At 46.2% G+C, this 16,417-nt stretch overlaps 1 protein-coding gene across 2 annotated transcripts in view; it reads right to left on the bottom strand.

Annotated features, from left to right (window-relative positions):
* CREB3L2 (cAMP responsive element binding protein 3 like 2) overlaps positions 1-16,417 on the bottom strand; it is a 128,210-nt gene that overhangs the window by 3,834 nt on the left and 107,959 nt on the right. For both annotated transcript variants that reach the window (XM_032783197.2, XM_032783198.2), the window contains exons 7-10: positions 14,895-14,953; positions 12,594-12,662; positions 2,877-2,976; positions 318-444 (exon numbers count right to left, since the gene is read on the bottom strand). In XM_032783197.2, coding sequence (XP_032639088.1) covers positions 318-444; positions 2,877-2,976; positions 12,594-12,662; positions 14,895-14,953 — 355 coding nt within the window. The remainder of the gene's footprint in view (positions 1-317; positions 445-2,876; positions 2,977-12,593; positions 12,663-14,894; positions 14,954-16,417) is intronic.

Raw genomic sequence — 16,417 nt, 5'->3', positions numbered from 1 at the left:
AGGATTTATCATTGTTTTGGATGTGGCCCTGGTGAGTGGGAACCCATGGTTCTCATCCTCAAAGAGGCGGGGGAGAAAGGAACATTTCCTGGATGTCAGCAATGCCCTTTTCCAGGTTGTGCAAGAAGATATGTTGAGAGGTTCCAAAGGAGAATTCCCATCCTGCCCTCTGCCAGAAAAATGACAACCACAATGTGGGGAACACAGCTACTGGGAAGGGAAGAGTAGGCGGTATGCACTGGACTCCCATAAAAATGCAAAGAGGATCTTGTGGGGGAGTGAGTCATCAAGCAAACTGCAGCACTGACTTAGCTTACCAATGGAGGCCGTGTATGACTCTGGTGTGGAATGCTGGCTGGGCAGCACCATCTTTGTGGCAGAAGGATAGGGCCCGTAACTCTGAGAGAAGCTGCCAAAAATGCCTGCGAAGCACAGCACCACCACCTGGACAAGGAAGAAAGCAAAAATAAAAGATCTCACTCTTTGAACACAAATATATGGGAATTAAGGTTAAAGCAATGGCAAGTCACACGACTGTTGTAATTTTGTTTAAAAAAATATTGATTCCAGGCTACTTTTTGGTTAATATATATGATGCCCCTAATCAAAGGTGCATGGACAATAACAATGCATTTAAATTTGTCCTTTTAAATATTGAAAGAGTCTATTTTAAAGACCTGCAGCCATTTTATTCTGTTGAACTACTTTATTTGGAAGTTGGAAAGGCTAGAAGCCAGTGCTGGGTTTACAACAGCTCCAGTGGCTCTATGGAGCCGGGCCATGCTCAGAAGGGGCCCCAGCCTGCTCCGCTTGCACTGCGCCCCAAGACCCCACTGGCTTCCCCTTCCCACCACTTGCTTCTCTTGGCCTGCCCACCAGGTGGCCAAAGGCTCCTCTCTGCCCCCTGGCCCGACCCTGGGGCACCTCCGGCTCCCAGCAGTCTCTGCTTGTCATCATCTGTGGGGCCCCCATCCGTCTCCCCAGAGCTGAGCTGCCCGGGACTGGTGCAGAAGCCTGGCCAGTCTCAGTCAGGTATGTGGGGGGGAGAAACAGTGTGGGGAGCTTTGCTGGGCCCCTCCAGGGCAAGTGCGTCTGGAGGGAGCCTGGCCAGGGTAGGTCCTGGCCTGGCTGATCGCGCCACTCCCGAGGGGATGGAGCAATTCCCGGTTCTGGGACTGGCTCTGGCTGCACTGCTGGCTCAGCCCAACAGACACACAGTCATCTCCCAGCAGGACTGGTGGGTGTGGCCAGGAGGCAGGAAGGGGGGCAGGAAAGATGTATGTGTTGGGGCACTAGGGAGTGGGGGCTCTGTGGGGGGCACTGGGCAGTTGTGGTGGGGCTGTAGGCAGGGGGAGTGTTGTGCAGGGCACTGTGCTTTTGTGGGTGGGTCTGGGGGGGCGCTGGGCATAAGGAATCAGAGGGTGTTGGGCTGGGGGGATGGGGCTGTGTTGGTGTGGCATGGGCCTGCCCCCAAGGGGAAGGGACACACTGGCAGCACAGAGCCGGGCAGACCACTGTGCATCTGACAACTGCCAGTTTGTAAATAGTGCCCTCACATTGCGCGGAGCAGGGCCACCCCTACCAAGCCCACATTCCACGGCCTCTGGCTGGCGCCTCGCTCCAGGGACTGACCTTCCCATGCCATGCTCCATTGCCTCCATGGGGGCCCACAAAAGGTTAATCTGGCCCAGCTAGAAGCACAATTTAACTGGACTAAATTCAGACATGCATTTAAAGATTCATGTTGCTTAACCTGTATCAGGCATTTCTAAGCCTGCTTTTGGATACAATCTTACTTGAAAGTGACAAATAAGCTATACCAGCCTGAAGACTCAATGTCGAACTAGAAACCAGTTTCCATCCAGCTATAGCACCAACGTAAAGGGAATCTGGTTGTTAAATTTAAAAGTAAAGCCTTTCTAACACAGTTCTTTTACCCTGAGTATTCAACAAGTAGATTTACAGCCTCTGGGTTATTTTTATTTTAATGAATTAATTGATTATTATTTGGATTGAGAAGAACCAAGCACCTAAAGGGCTCCCATTTCATAGCTCTGGGTGCCCTCTGACATGCATTTAAATATGCAAGATTATAGCAGGTAACAAAAATCAACCAATGCAGCAGCACCTCTCCCCTCACCCCTGGACACTTCATCAAGAAACACCTTGAGACAGTTTACCTCCCACAAACCACACACTGCCAGATGACAGTAATCTCATCCTTACGCCCCTTGCCACAATGCGTGCTCAAAGGGATGGACTTTGTAGAGGTCCTGGAAAGTCCACAGTTTTGTGTTCTTGCAGCCCCAGGTCTGACATGAGTACATTCCAAAGGAAAGGGTCCTCACAGAGAACACTCCACCAGCAGCTCCCCCCCACCCACTCCAGTTTTATACCAAGTGGGAATGACCCCAAGGATCATGATTGTGGCAGTATGTCTAGGAGAGAGAAGTGGTCTCTTAGAAAGGAAGATTCCACGCTATGATGGCCACAAATTATGCTTCTTTTCAGCAAGGTGGTATCTATCAGCAAAAGGCTCAGAAACCCCAAAAGTAATTCAGAACTTTAGGATACATTTCACTGTTAATTCTTGAGGAGAGACGCTTCCCACCCTCTGGGCTTTCAGACTAATGGGCTGAACAGAATGGGTAGAGTACCCTTCCGCAACAAAAATCCACACATATCCCAGGCTGCCTCAGTATTCATGACTTCCTAAAGCTTCCAGCTGCTAGCACAAAGCTGACCGCTGTTCCCACCTCTTTTTTCATCCCTGGAGTACCATTATCCAATGGAGTTGGGAGAAAGACATGAGCTGAGCCAGGGAACAGTGGTTTTAGCAACCGCTGCCTGTGGTCCCCAACTTTTGAGTCACTCACCATGAGACAGGTCCCTGTCTGCGTGCTGGCTGCTTTACAGGAACGGGACACTTTGCCAGCAACCATGGCTTGGAGTTTCTGTAACTGCTGTAGAAGAGTTCTGGAATGTCAAGAGTAACACAGCCATCAATATTAACCAGTAGATTTATATACCTCACACCATATGATCATACAGTTTTTTAACCTTGATCTCTGTGCCTTACAAACAGTAAACATTTACACGCAGGTGCATCTAGCTAAAATCCTCGCCTTAAAAGTCAGCGGCAAGGAATGGCTGCATTAATTTTCCAAAATATTGTGCACAATCACATTAGACCTTTCAAGGAGTACTTTGTTTTTCCACAACTGATGTCAGTTTCATTCTTCCCCAAACACTCCCACCAACTATTTTACTTCCTACTTTTGAGGCTCCTATTTGTTCATTCAGGAAGAAGCAGATTTTCAGAAGAATGGGAGCAGGATTACCATTTATATACATGCAGTTGAAACTGTTATATTCACAAATAACCAGCTGCACATCTGATCTGATTTTGTGCCATGATTGCAACAGGAATTTTGCCATTGACTAATAGGTACAGGATCAGGTCCACAATTACCCTAATCAATTGTGTAGAGGTGCACACACATCTCTGAAAATCTGGCTCTTAAAATAAACTGCAAAGCTTTTGTAAATAAAATGCATTTAGCTGTCAAAACCTGTAATATGTTCAGACTTATCTTCCCATACATTTGTTTTAAATAAAATATTTAATGTTACTTCCTCCTAAGGTTACCTATTAAGTCTTCCATCCTCCAAGAGCTGCTGAAATCACAGGCCCCTATGTTGCTATTACAATCTTTCTTAAAGGTCCCAATCACAACCGAGGCCCTATTGTGCTGGACAAACATAAGAGTCCCAGCCAAGAACAGCACTTTCTACCCTCCGGGCTCTCTGCTTAGTGTAAACGGTATGATCATCTGCTGCAGTGACAACAGTCCATGAATTTGAGTACTGGCCGTTTAAAAGTGAAGTCGGAACCGATCTCAAACTATAGTTAAGTGTCTATTTTTAAGCCTGCTCAAATCACATTCCATTACTGATTTGAGTCTCTCCAAACTGTTCCCATTTTGTTCTGACAAATGCTTTTCAAAAGAGTTGGACTACACCAAATGCTCTACTTCAAACACACACAAAAACGGTTAGAGAAGCAGGGCCGGCTTTAGGAAATGCGGTGCCTGATTTGAATACCCGGTGGTGGTCCGGGTCTTCAACGGCAGGTCCTTCATTCGCTCCAGGTCTTCCATGGCACTGAAGGACCCGCCCCTGAAATGCCGCCGAAGACCCGGAGCGAGTGAAGGACCCGCCGCTGAAGTGCCGCCGAAGACCCAGACCGCCGCCGGGTAAGTAAAAATTAAAAAGGTGCCTAAGTTAGATGCTCTTCTTTAGGGCGCGGGGCCCAATTCAGTGGAATCGGGGGAATCAACCTAAAGCCAGTCCCATAGAGAAGTTTGTACCTGGATCCTAACTTTGCAGCTCAATCCCATTTCTACGTTTCATTTTGCCTATAAGAGAACTTGAGGCCTCGTGACAAATGTCTACATGGCAACCCCCAACAGCTTTAAAGGTTGTGATGTCAAAAATGCTGGAGCAAGAGAGATAGAAAAGAATTATTTTGAAACCAAGTTATCACAAGCCAATTGTAGGACAGACCCAGAGGTGCCTTTGCAGCTCAATATACACTCACCTGTCTATTACAGACTTTTTAAATCAATGATCATTGTTAATTAAGCTAGAATGATTTCAAGGACTTCAGAAGTGGAGCCTGAAATTAGTACAAGGAATACTCCCAGTACAGATGTAACTGGGCCAGCAAATCCTTCCCAACTTTCACAAGGGTGTTTAATACGCTGTTGAAAATATGGTTTGTTCCACATGTGGGTGTAAAATAAAAATTGGTTGTCCTCTTTCTGTTCCTTATCTACAGTAAGAGCAACTTGAGAGCCATTTCAATTTAGATTAAAGAGGCCACACCAACTACTCAATAATACTGTTACACAGCATGTGTGCATCACACAAGCAGCTTTCCTTAAAAGGCAAATGCATACTGTGTCTGGCTATTCCCATCCTCTAAATCAGTGTACACATCTCATGCAAAGGTTTTTTGAACCCTGGCACATATAATCACTATAGTGACAGATGACCAAATCCTCCCTGTGTACCAAGACAGAGTAGGTGGGCTTGGTGCACCAGGGTTCCAGAGGAGTTTCTGAAAGAAATTTTCCTTCCAGCTCTGGGCCTGCTACTCCAGTCCTGAGATAGCAACAGAAGCTTTGTGATAGCAACAGCTCTTGCTGCTCTGGGGGATTTGGGGGAGGAGGTGGAGATGGATGTTGGGAAGGAAATGGCAGGTGGATCTGCATAGTGACAAATCCACTACAATTTCTCCTCCTCTCTGCCGTCCCTATCCAGCCCAAGCTTTGCTGTGCAGAGAGCCCCCAAAGACCTGGACTCCAAGACGCTATGCTCCTCAAACATGTCTTTTCTCCCCCACCCCCCAAGCAGCGTAACTATAGTGGTTCCACTATATCTTGGGCCCTTCATGGCCAAGGTTGTGGAAATTAAGATATGGTCCAAGTTATTTACCAACTACACAAGGTGTGGGTACTTCGTACTGAAAGTAAACAAGTACTTATAAGTTCCACCACATAACACCACCACAAATCTTCAAACATCTCTAAACTGGGCCTCATTTACACTGGTGAAAATCAGGAGTAGCCTTTTTGAAGTTAATGAAGTGACTCCCTATTTACCCTGGCGTGAATAGAGAATCAGGGCCACTGTCTCTTTCACCACAGTAAAGGATTCAGTGTTGGGAGTTAAAATACTCATGATGCATTTTCAAGCTAAGAACCAGGAACTGAGGCAAGAAAAGACTGGAATTCATTTGTTTGGAGGCAACATGGCTATCCCTCTTGCCCCCACAAAACACACTCTTCCGTACTTCTTTTCTATAGTTCAGTCCAAAAAACTGGAAGAGATAGTTGAAGGTCAAAAATGCCTCCTCTCCCATAGAAAAGTTGCTTTCAGTATTACCACCATTGGGGTGAGAGGTGCTAATGAAAAGAGAAAGAACAACTTTAAGAACAGGGCATTTTATACCAAGAGGCCTCTGCTGAACATCTGAAGGAAGGTCAAGAATGCTTTTAGTGAAACATATTGCTTATGGCTAAATTTTAACAGGAGAAAATGAAATCTTAAGGCAATGTAGATAAGGGGGTTGCACCCTCGGATTAATCTCACTCTGTCTGACACATTTCCTGATGATATTCAATTAGAGGGTCACCTCCTGGTAGGAGGTGCGAATGTGCTTTCACGCTTTCCCTGACAATCGAAGTGCCTCACAGGAAAGCTGTAAAGTAACTGAGGGATTCCCTCTCCCTTCTAGTCTTGCTGGAAAATCCACTCCAGCCTGTGATGTCTAATTTGTATTTTCTTATAGGTAGGTTACTTTCCAAAAAGGGTTCCTTTAACAACTGAGAATGGGTGCAACCCAAGGCTTCATCACGACCCTCCCCTGAACAAGATTTGCTGTAGGGCATGACCATGAAATCTGGGTCCTTGCAGGATCTCCCAGCAGGCTTTTGGAATCTCGCCTTTACATTCAAAAGCTAGCACTGCTCACAGAGTGCCATATACTTTCAGCAAAACAAAAACTGTTTGCTGCATGCAAGTTTTTTCAAAGAATTTCTCCCTTTTTTGACAAAACAAACCGATTTTTTCCATTTTTATTTTTTGAAAACTTGTGGCCTTCCACTCTTCTCCATTTCCACACACACCACTTTCTCCCATCGGAAAGGAAAAAACCAAAAGTGACTCTGTACAGTTTTTTATCAATAACCAGAAAGTTTCCACCAAAAGGAAATTGAAAATGTGTGTGGAAAAATTTAGGTCAAGAAGCCATTTTTTCACCAACACCACCCCCACACCAAAAAAAAAAAAAAGCTTCAGTGCAAAAACATTGATCTGCTCTGTTAAAAACAAGTGGTTGTCCCAGAGCTCTCAAGCTGTGTCAGTTTTAGAGAGAGATTTCAAAGAAGATAGATATTTAAAAAGTCTCATTGAAAAACATAGCCAAGTCCTCCGTCACCCACAGGACATACTGTAAAATAAGTTTATAATCTCAGTTGAAGGTATTACCACGCAACTCAATAAGACTTGGCAACTCTACTGCTGTTTCAGCTCTTGCAATGCCCCATATCTCTCACATTCACCTGACACTGCACCATGGAAGTTTTACCATTGACCTCAGTGGGAGAAGAAGCAGGGCCTCAATGCACTATTCTTAGCATCCAATAAAGATCAACCAGATTTAATTTAATAAAACCACTACCTTCCAAAAGTGATCTCAGGTTGGAAAGCAGCACAGCTTGCTTTCTGTTGTTGTTGTTTCCCCTGGCAATCCTATCATTCCTGATCCATGTACAAGCAAGAGGTTGTGACAACCAGTCTGTGTACTGTCACTATTTCCTTGTTCAGTTTGCACACACAGCACAAAAGTAATCCATACATAGGGTGACCAGACAGCGAGTGTGTATGTGTGTGGCGGGGGGGGGGAGGGTAACAGGAGCCTATATAAGAAAGACCCCAAAAATCAGGACATCTGGTCCATACAACTGGTGAGGCACATTTTAAATAGGATCCAATTTCTATGACTAAACTGGGAAAATAAATCAGTAATATATGTCCTATTTCTTCTCTCATCTAATACAGGTAAATCCTATTTTTTCAATACTCTCTTTAACCCCAAATATCTATGTCCTCCAGTCTGACTGCATGCTGCTGTGGAGGAGGCAGCATGGTCTATGGCAGAGGTCAGCAACCTTTCAGAAGTGGTGTGCCGAGTCTTCATTTATTCACTCTAATTTAAGATTGTGTGTGCCAGTAATACATTTTAACGTTTTTAGAAGGCCTCTTTCTATAAGTCTATATTACATAACTAAGCTATTGTTTTACGTAAAGTAAACGAGATTTTCAAGATGTTTAAGAAGCTTCATTTAAAAATTAAATTAAAATGCTAATCTTACGCCGCCAGCCTGCTCAGCTCGCTGCCAGCCTGGGGTTCTGTTTACCTAGCAGGCTGAGCAGGGCCTGTGGCTGGGACCCCAGACCACGGGGAGTGAGGGTGGTGGAGGGGGGAGATTCAGGCATCAGGGCTGAGGGCTGGGTGTGTGAGGGGGTTCAGGCATCAGGGCAGAGGGCAGTATGGGTGTGGGGGGGTTCAGGGGTCAGGGCAGAGTGCTGGGGTGTGTGGGGGTGCAAGGCAGAAGGCAGAGCAGCTCAGGGAAGGGGGCTGAAAGGGATATGCCCTGTTCCACCCACTTCCCCAAGGCCCCCTCCCTACCTCTCTCGGCCTCCACTACGGAGCTGCGGAGCTGTGTGCACACTGCTGCTCTTCCCCCTTGCCCTTGCTAGGGCCATCAGCTGATTGGCGCAGGGAGGGAGAGGGGGAGGGGCAGGGGCAGGAAAGCACCACGCTGTGGGAAGAAAAGGGGGAGGGGGAAGCTTGGCTGTCGCAAGGGAAGCGTCTGTCTCCTGCCCCTGCAGGCGAGAGCAGTGGGCAGGGGGGCTGAGGGCCAGGACCACGGCAGCGTGCCACTCAAAATCAGCTTGCATGCCGTGTTTGGCACGCATGCCATAGGTTGCCGACACCTGATCTCTGGGATTCTATTCCCAGCTCAGTCACTGGCCTCCTTTATGACTTTAAGCTGGTCACTTCTCCCACACCATCCTTATGCCTGTTTCCTCTCCCATCCTTTGTCTGTCTTGTCTATTGAAGCTCTTTGGTGCTAGGACTGTCTCTTACTTTGTACCGTGCCTAACCCAATGGAATCCTGCTCTCCCTTGACATCCATAACTCTGTGCTGTCCTGGTTCTCATTCTACCTCTCCAATTCCTCCTTCAGCATGTCTTTCCCAGAATCCTTCATCAGCTTTCTGAGGGAGCTCCATAAGGCTCTGTCCTTCGTCGCCTTCTCTTCTCCCTCTAAACCTTATCTCTGTGTAATCTCATCCATAAATACAAGTTAGACTACCATGTCTATGCTGACCACTCACAGATCTACCGCTCTTCCACAAATTAGGGATGTAAAAACCGTTTAACTATTAAAATTATATAATTTATCTGGTTAACTGATTAAAGGGAGAGGTGACCCAGATACTTAGTTTGTTCCAGTGTGGCTTCTGCAGACACTCCATGCCACCCCAGCAGCAGCTTCCCTTCCCTGCGCACCGTCCACCTCCGCAGCCAAACCCCTTCCAGTGGCACAGAGGGGAAGCCAAGGGACTACTGTACACTGCCCCCCCATGGGGCCCCCAGCCCCTGCCCACCCACCCCAGCCTAAATGGGCTCCCCCTGCCCAGCTGGCCATCCCCCGCCCAGTCCCCGGGGCTGGAGTTGGCCAGCAGGGCCTGGGGCGGCTTGGGCAGAAGAATTGGTTCGAGACCCACACACAGTGGGTTACCAGTTAGGGTGGGTTAATGGTAAGACTAATACTTACCAGTTAACTGTTTAATATTTTACATCCGTACCACAGACCTGCCTCCTTCTGTCCAAATTAAAATCTTAGCCTGTGTCTCAAACATCTCCTTGGGGATGTCAAACTGCCAGCTCAAGTTAAGCATGGTTAATACAGAGCTCCGAATCTTCCCCCATAACCTCTTTTTTCAATCATCGGGATAACACCACTATCCTGCCTGTCGCTCAGGCCCACAACCTGGGTGTCATCTGACCCTGACCTCTCTCTAGTCCTCTACATCCATGTTATGTCTAAATCTTGCCTATTCTTTCTCTGTAACATCTCTAATATAGAGCCTTCCCTATCCATCCACATAGCTAAAAGTCTTGTCCAAGCTCTCATCATCTCATGCCTCAATTCCTATATCTTTCTCTCTAGCCTTGACAAACACAATCATGCCTTGCTCAGATCTAGTCACAAAGATGGTTTCCCTACTCTGCCGCTTTGACCAATACCACTCCCCACTTTGAATTCCTCCACTGGCTCCTGCTTTTTTATTACATCAAACATAAGCTCCTGGTCTTCACTCTCAACTTTCTGATGCTCTTAATTCCTTCTTACACCTTCCTGGCCTATCCCCACTCTACCTATCATCTCTCTTTTGCTACTGAGCTGTCAATGCTGGCCTCCATTTGACCCTGGAGGGTCATTTTCAAACAAGTATTTTTCTCCTGTGTTGCCCCATGCACTTGAGCATTTCTCCCTGTAAACATCTGCAAAGCTGCCTCATTATCCACCTTCAGATTCCTCCTCAAAACTTGCCTTCACCAAGACGCCTACAAAAAAACTGAACAGTTAGGCTGCTGACATCTTGAGATCACTGCCTACCATGCAGATCAGTACCGTCTCACTTGTACTTCCCCATCTGTCTGTATCCATCCGTTGTCTCTGATCTTATACTTCGACTGTAAACAATTTGGGGCTGTGATCTTCATTTTGTTCGTGTCTGTACACCTAGCCCCAGGAGGTTCTGGCCCATGATAGAAGCTTCTAGATGCTACATTAATACAAATAAATCTCTGTGCCTCAGTTTCCTGGAATAATAATACCATCTCCCCTCACAGAGATGAGGTGTAATTAGTGTTCTGAAGGACTCTGATACTACAGTGAGGGCACCATAGAAACACCCATGAGGAAATTAGTAGTCCAGGGTTTACATGGCATGCATTAAATAAAGGCCTGGGGGCTACACACTGAATGAGGAAGATAAAGAAATATTGAATAACTACTCATTCACTGAATGAGGCAATATGATCATCTAATTAAAAAGACTGTACCATGATGAACATGCTCCAGGGGCAGATTGAAGGTTGCATGGGCTACAGGGAAAGGATCCAGCAGTGTGGAAAAGGCTCTGGCGGGGAGGGGGATGCAGCAGAGAAAGGCTCTGACAGCTTTCTCCACTGCTAGAGCCTTTCACTGACATGTGTCACTACAAGCCGGGGCATGGACTCATCCCGCTTTTCACTACAGCGTGTTACTACACCTACTCTATATGCTGTCACCAATGATGTGCAGTGTGGACGTAGCCAAACCCCACCATGACTGATGAAGGGAAACTATGCAACTAATTCTGCATATCGGGGAGGTAAAGGATTTGGGGATAACATCACCTAAACAAACAGATGCTCTTTCGAGGTTTACTCTCAGAATTAAGAGCATTAGAAACTTGGGAAAACTTGGAGAGTTTAATTAAAAATAGACTTCTTCTCATTATATGATGAGGCAACCTTGGGCGTGAGGGACAGATGACATGAGCAAGATTTTTAGAAAGCCTGCTGTGTCTAACATTGGGGAGGGCTGTGCTTACATGTAAAACTATCTTCCCTGGGGACAAGGGCTACTCAGCGAGAACCTTTTCAGTGGCTTGTTAAGGGGAGCGTAGTCTGTAACTGCCTACTTCCTAGTTCTTGCACCTTCCTCTCAAACAGCTGGTATCAGGCCCTGTCAGAAACAGATGCTGGATTAGACAGACCTGGTCTGATCTTGTACAGCAATGCCAACATTCTCATGTGTAAGGCAGAGTGGGGAGATAGGCAAAGGAGGGGGGAGAAATGGCTTGGCTCTCTCCAAACAAGCAGCAGATGTCTTTATGCACGAGCAGTGTGTGGGAGACATTCTCCAGCAAATTACAGTGATACGGGGTCTGTCTCCATGAAATTAGAGACTGGATCTGAAGATTAGAAACCACACATGCCACTCAATGAGCAATACATTGGCTGCCAGACAAATAATAGGTCCATTTCTAGGTCCTAGACCTTATCTTTAAAGCTCAGCTATTTCAGTGACCACCACCTCCCTCTACACTTCTATGGACTGTGTAGGTATATATACACACACACACACACCACACACTCATCTGGGACATATTCAAATGGGACAGGGTATTCTCAGTGGAAGCTGCCAGCACCAGAGATCAGGTTTCGCTCAGGTCTTATAACTTTTAAATCACAATGCATACGAGGCCGAATCTTTTAAATAAATATCAGTCTTCCTTTTATCTGACATTCTCTTAAGAACTAAACCGTGGAATGGTATCAGCAGTTTGTCTTTTGAATAAACGACTTAGATTCTAACTGAAATGAGAGGGGTGAAAAATTGGTTTCCTCTCAAAAGAAACCACATTGCTAAACTGATATAGATGCTATGGTGATAGGTGCCTTAGAAAGATGTACGGTAGTTATAATGATAAGTAGCAATCCCAGAAGAACTAATTACTAAGGGCTCTAGATCCATGCATCAGGGCTGCACTGCACCTTTCACTCCAAGTTAGGGCCTCTCCTTTCCAAGGCCTCATGTCAGACTAGTCTTCCACAAGTTGAAGAGGGCTTGATGAGATGTCTTTGCTAGTCCATCAGTATCATTCCTAGATCAGTCCAGAAGCTTGCTGAAGACTGACATGAAGAACTCGCAATTCTTACCAGCCTAGGGAGAGCACCCAGATCTAAGCGTCAAACTCAAGCACTCTCATATTATATCGAGCACTCAGGCACCATGCCAGTCTTTTCACATATTTTACCTCCCACATCTTTGTCATTAACCAGATCAGATGGATCCATTTCTTATCAGTCATTGTCCACTGCTCTGGTATTTGATCCCCCCTTTTCCAGATTTCCCATTTTTCATTTTGGAAGCATGTTCCAGTTGTCCTTTCAGATCCTACCTGTTAGTGTTCTCCAGGACTTCCACTTTCTTACGCAGCTCACTATTTTCATTTGAACAGGACTCAACCCTGAGGAAGGCACAAAGAGAGAACAGCAAACTTAAAACCAGGCCTCCATCATACTTCAAAAGAGGGGGTAAAGACAGAGTTCTAAGGTCCTTTCTATACTAGGTGAAACCTTTGCAAATCTTTAAGTCTTTGACCTTACAAAATCCTGAATAAGCCCCATGCAGCTGCTACCCCAGGCATTTTACAAGTATTGGAGAGACCTGCTAGTTGTAATGTTTGGGAGGAGTTCTTCGCTTAGGTCCAGCTCATTCAGTATCGACTACAGTTATTTCTTCCTGGAATAGACAAGATGTCCTGATGAGCCTCCCAGTTCCATCCACCATGCAGGACTCCATGTTTGAAAATTACCCAGACGACTTTCTTTCCAGGAACAGTACTGTGGAACTATCAGTGTTCTAAGGCTTGTGGTATATGGACCTGCCACAACAACTCTGACTAACAGTGCTGATACATGCATGCATTTCGGAGGCCACAGCCCAGCTCGAGGCAGGCAGTTTGGTGGCACAGTGCCAGGAAGTGACAGGGAGGGGCCCTGTCTACAAGCATGGCAAGAGCCAACAGGTTACAGCAGGGCCTGCCCTGTGGGATTGGAGCCACTTTGGGGTGAGTGTGGGATAGGCTTACTCTGCAATGCCCCTCCCCTCCTGCCAAGGCCTACTACTACCCAGAGGCAAGACTGACAATCTCGACCCCCTTCCGAGGACTTCCTACTCCCCAGAGGCAGGACACGAGCCCCCACATTTCACCCCAGGGGCAGGACTCAACCTCATCCCCCACCTGTTCCCTATTCATTTTAAATGATGCACCGCGGCTCTGCTTGCAAGGATGAGACAGACATCCGTTTCATGCAAATCACATTTTGACACTGTGTCCATCATAGCATAGACACAACCCTGAAAGACCACAGAGCCCATGCATCTCACCCTCACCTTGTGAATAAACCATGAGATTTATTTCCAAAGAACATTGGTCATTTCCAAGCTGCCGTTAGGAGATTGCCAAAGAGATCACATTGCATCATGTTTGGTAGTGCAAGTAAGGCGACCAGACTCTCAAACAGACAAACCAGACTCTCTTCTCAGTCTCTTAGTGGAGGGGGAAAGTGCACATGGGAGAGCTTTGCCATGTGTTTGGGACTGTGATGGGGTGAATGGGAAAGAGGCTTTCAGGGGTTTGCCCCGGGAGTGCAAGACTTTCAGCAGGAGACAGAAAGAGCCCGGGGAAATTAAGTTGAGGGCTTCACCAAAGGAGGTGCAAGGAGTTTATCAGATGGGGCCAGGCCCATCTGGCCAAGGGCACAAGGAGAGATGAGGAAAGATTCAGGATACTTGGGAGGGGGACTAATTTGGGGCACAAGTCTCTAAAGGAGGATTTGATGCTTCTTGCTAAAGCAGACTGCTAACATGCTCCTTCTCCACTTCCTCTCTCAACTCCTCCTTTACACCTATTCCTGCCTCTGCCCCCACCATTTTAGGAAAAAGAATGTATTCATTCAGAGCCCAACTTGGCCTGGACACTGCCTGCCAAGCAAACCATGAAAATCATGCTATGTAGCCACATCGCATACAAAATACTGAAACACAGCCACGGACATATATTAGTTGGATTTTAAATAAGCTAAGACAAATTAACTAGATCTGTTAGCATGGTACTGGGACTTCGCCTGGGCCCTTTTTGCGTTAGCTCATTCACAAAATACTTGGAGGAAGGTGGCAGGTGTAAAATGAAGGTTCCGCACAAAAGTAGCTAGGCAGCTGGACAACAGGAAGGGGAGCACAGCTGGCTGCTGGGTTGGGGGGAGGGGGGCAGATCGTGTATTATATTGAAACTTGACCAATATCCTGGCTTCAAGATATTCATTTGAGGCACAAGGATATCCTCAACAAAAGCAAGGCTTTTCAGGTAAGGCAGAACAGCAGATCACTCTAGGTTCGTGTGACAAACCAACCTCAGAAAGCAGGAACCAGTTTTTTCAATGCTATGTTAACATCAGAAGACCTACTACAAAGTACCAAGTGTTGACACAGTAATATTTGCCTAACATTAACCATAAATATACGATCTTTAGAACCCCAAAAAACCGCTTTCCTCTTTCCTGCAGATAAATTCTGCCTATAGCCACCACTAGGTGGCAACTGAAACACATTCTGCAGGAAACACTCACAGTATCAACCCTTCCATCTCAGCAACTGTGTCATTGGTTCATTTGAAAGGGGAGGAAGGCTGGCTTACTTCTTTTCAAGGCTGTCCATGTATTCTTTCTTCTTTCTCCTACTTTCCTGGGCAGAGATCTAAGAGGAACGGGAAAACACCACACAAAACATCTTTATAGCAAAAGGAAGCCATAAGTAAATCAATAAACAGATTTAAAACATTGGCATTATTAAATCCAAGTCTTTTTGCCACTCTTTTTTATTTTTCTCCCCTTGGCAATCAGCTTTAGAATTTCCTTGCCAAATCCCCATCCTAGTGCAAATACAGTCTTAACAAAAGCAGTAAAGTCACTCCCCTGCTCTAATTCTCTTTACCTTTTACACTACATCAATACTCAGACTTCTCTTAGGCCACGCCTAGACTACGCACCGGATCGGCGCGTTAAAATCGATTGCTCGGGGATCGAAATATCGCGTCTGGTCTGGACGCGATATCTCGATCCCAGAGCGTGCTTAGATCGATTCCGGAACTCCAGCTAGACGACCGGACTTCCGGATTCGACACAGCGAGCCGCGTGGATCGATCCCGCGCAGTGAAGACGGGTGAGTAAATCGATTTTAGATATTCGATTTCAGCTACACTATTCTCGTAGCTGAAATTGCATATCTAAAATCGATTTAATCTCGTAGTGTAGATCTGGCCTTAGGGTATGTCTTGACTACCCGCCGGATCAGCGGGCAGCGATCGATTCAACGGGGATCAATTTATCGTGTCTCGTCTAAATGCGAAAAATCGACCCCCGAGCGCTTTCCCGTCAACTCCTGTACTTCAGCTCGGCGAGAGGTGCAGGCAGAGTTGACGGGGGAGCAGCAGCAGTTGACTCACCGCAGTGAAGACACCATGGTAAGTTGATTTAAGTACATCGACTTCAGCTACATTATTCACATAGTTGCGTCACTTAGATTGAGCCTCCCACCCCCCCAGCATAGACCAGGGCTTTGAGAAAAAATTCAAGGGCAGGAATGGGACAGGGGTGTACAAACACACCAAGCTTCATTTTTAACACTGGATAACTAATATAAGCCCTGTGCACCTGCACCTGCAAAATACCTGAGGATGTGCAAGATCCGTGCAAGGATAATTTAGGTGGTCAGGTTGTAAAACTTGCCCTTCTAGCCAACCATTTCCCTTGCTGCAGAAAAGTAAGGCACTTTGGAGATTTCAGAGTGTCCTGGCATAAAATAGATAATTTAAGGCCCTGGAATTGTACTGAAGAGTATGGCATTCTGATGCACAGAGGATTAGAAACATGAAAATGGTGGGTAGAAATCTCTTTCACCAGGTAGAGGGGACACAGAGGCCTTGTCTAGACAAGGTAAAAAAGGGGTGGCTTTCTTTAAATGGAATTAGTGGACATGATTTCATACACCACTAGCACCTAGTATAGGCATAAATTAGTATCTTTACAATCATGTTAGCTTTAATTGCTACTCAGATGCTATGATGATGAGCAAAATAAGTACCTGGACAGACAGATATGTACTGACTAGATGAGCAATATAAGTGGTACATAGCAGTGGATAGAAGGAAGAGTATCTCTA

Source organism: Chelonoidis abingdonii, chromosome 1 (genome assembly GCF_003597395.2).
Source record: "Chelonoidis abingdonii isolate Lonesome George chromosome 1, CheloAbing_2.0, whole genome shotgun sequence".
Classification (NCBI taxonomy): Eukaryota; Metazoa; Chordata; order Testudines; family Testudinidae; genus Chelonoidis; species Chelonoidis abingdonii.
This window is presented reverse-complemented; position numbering and strand designations above follow the sequence as displayed.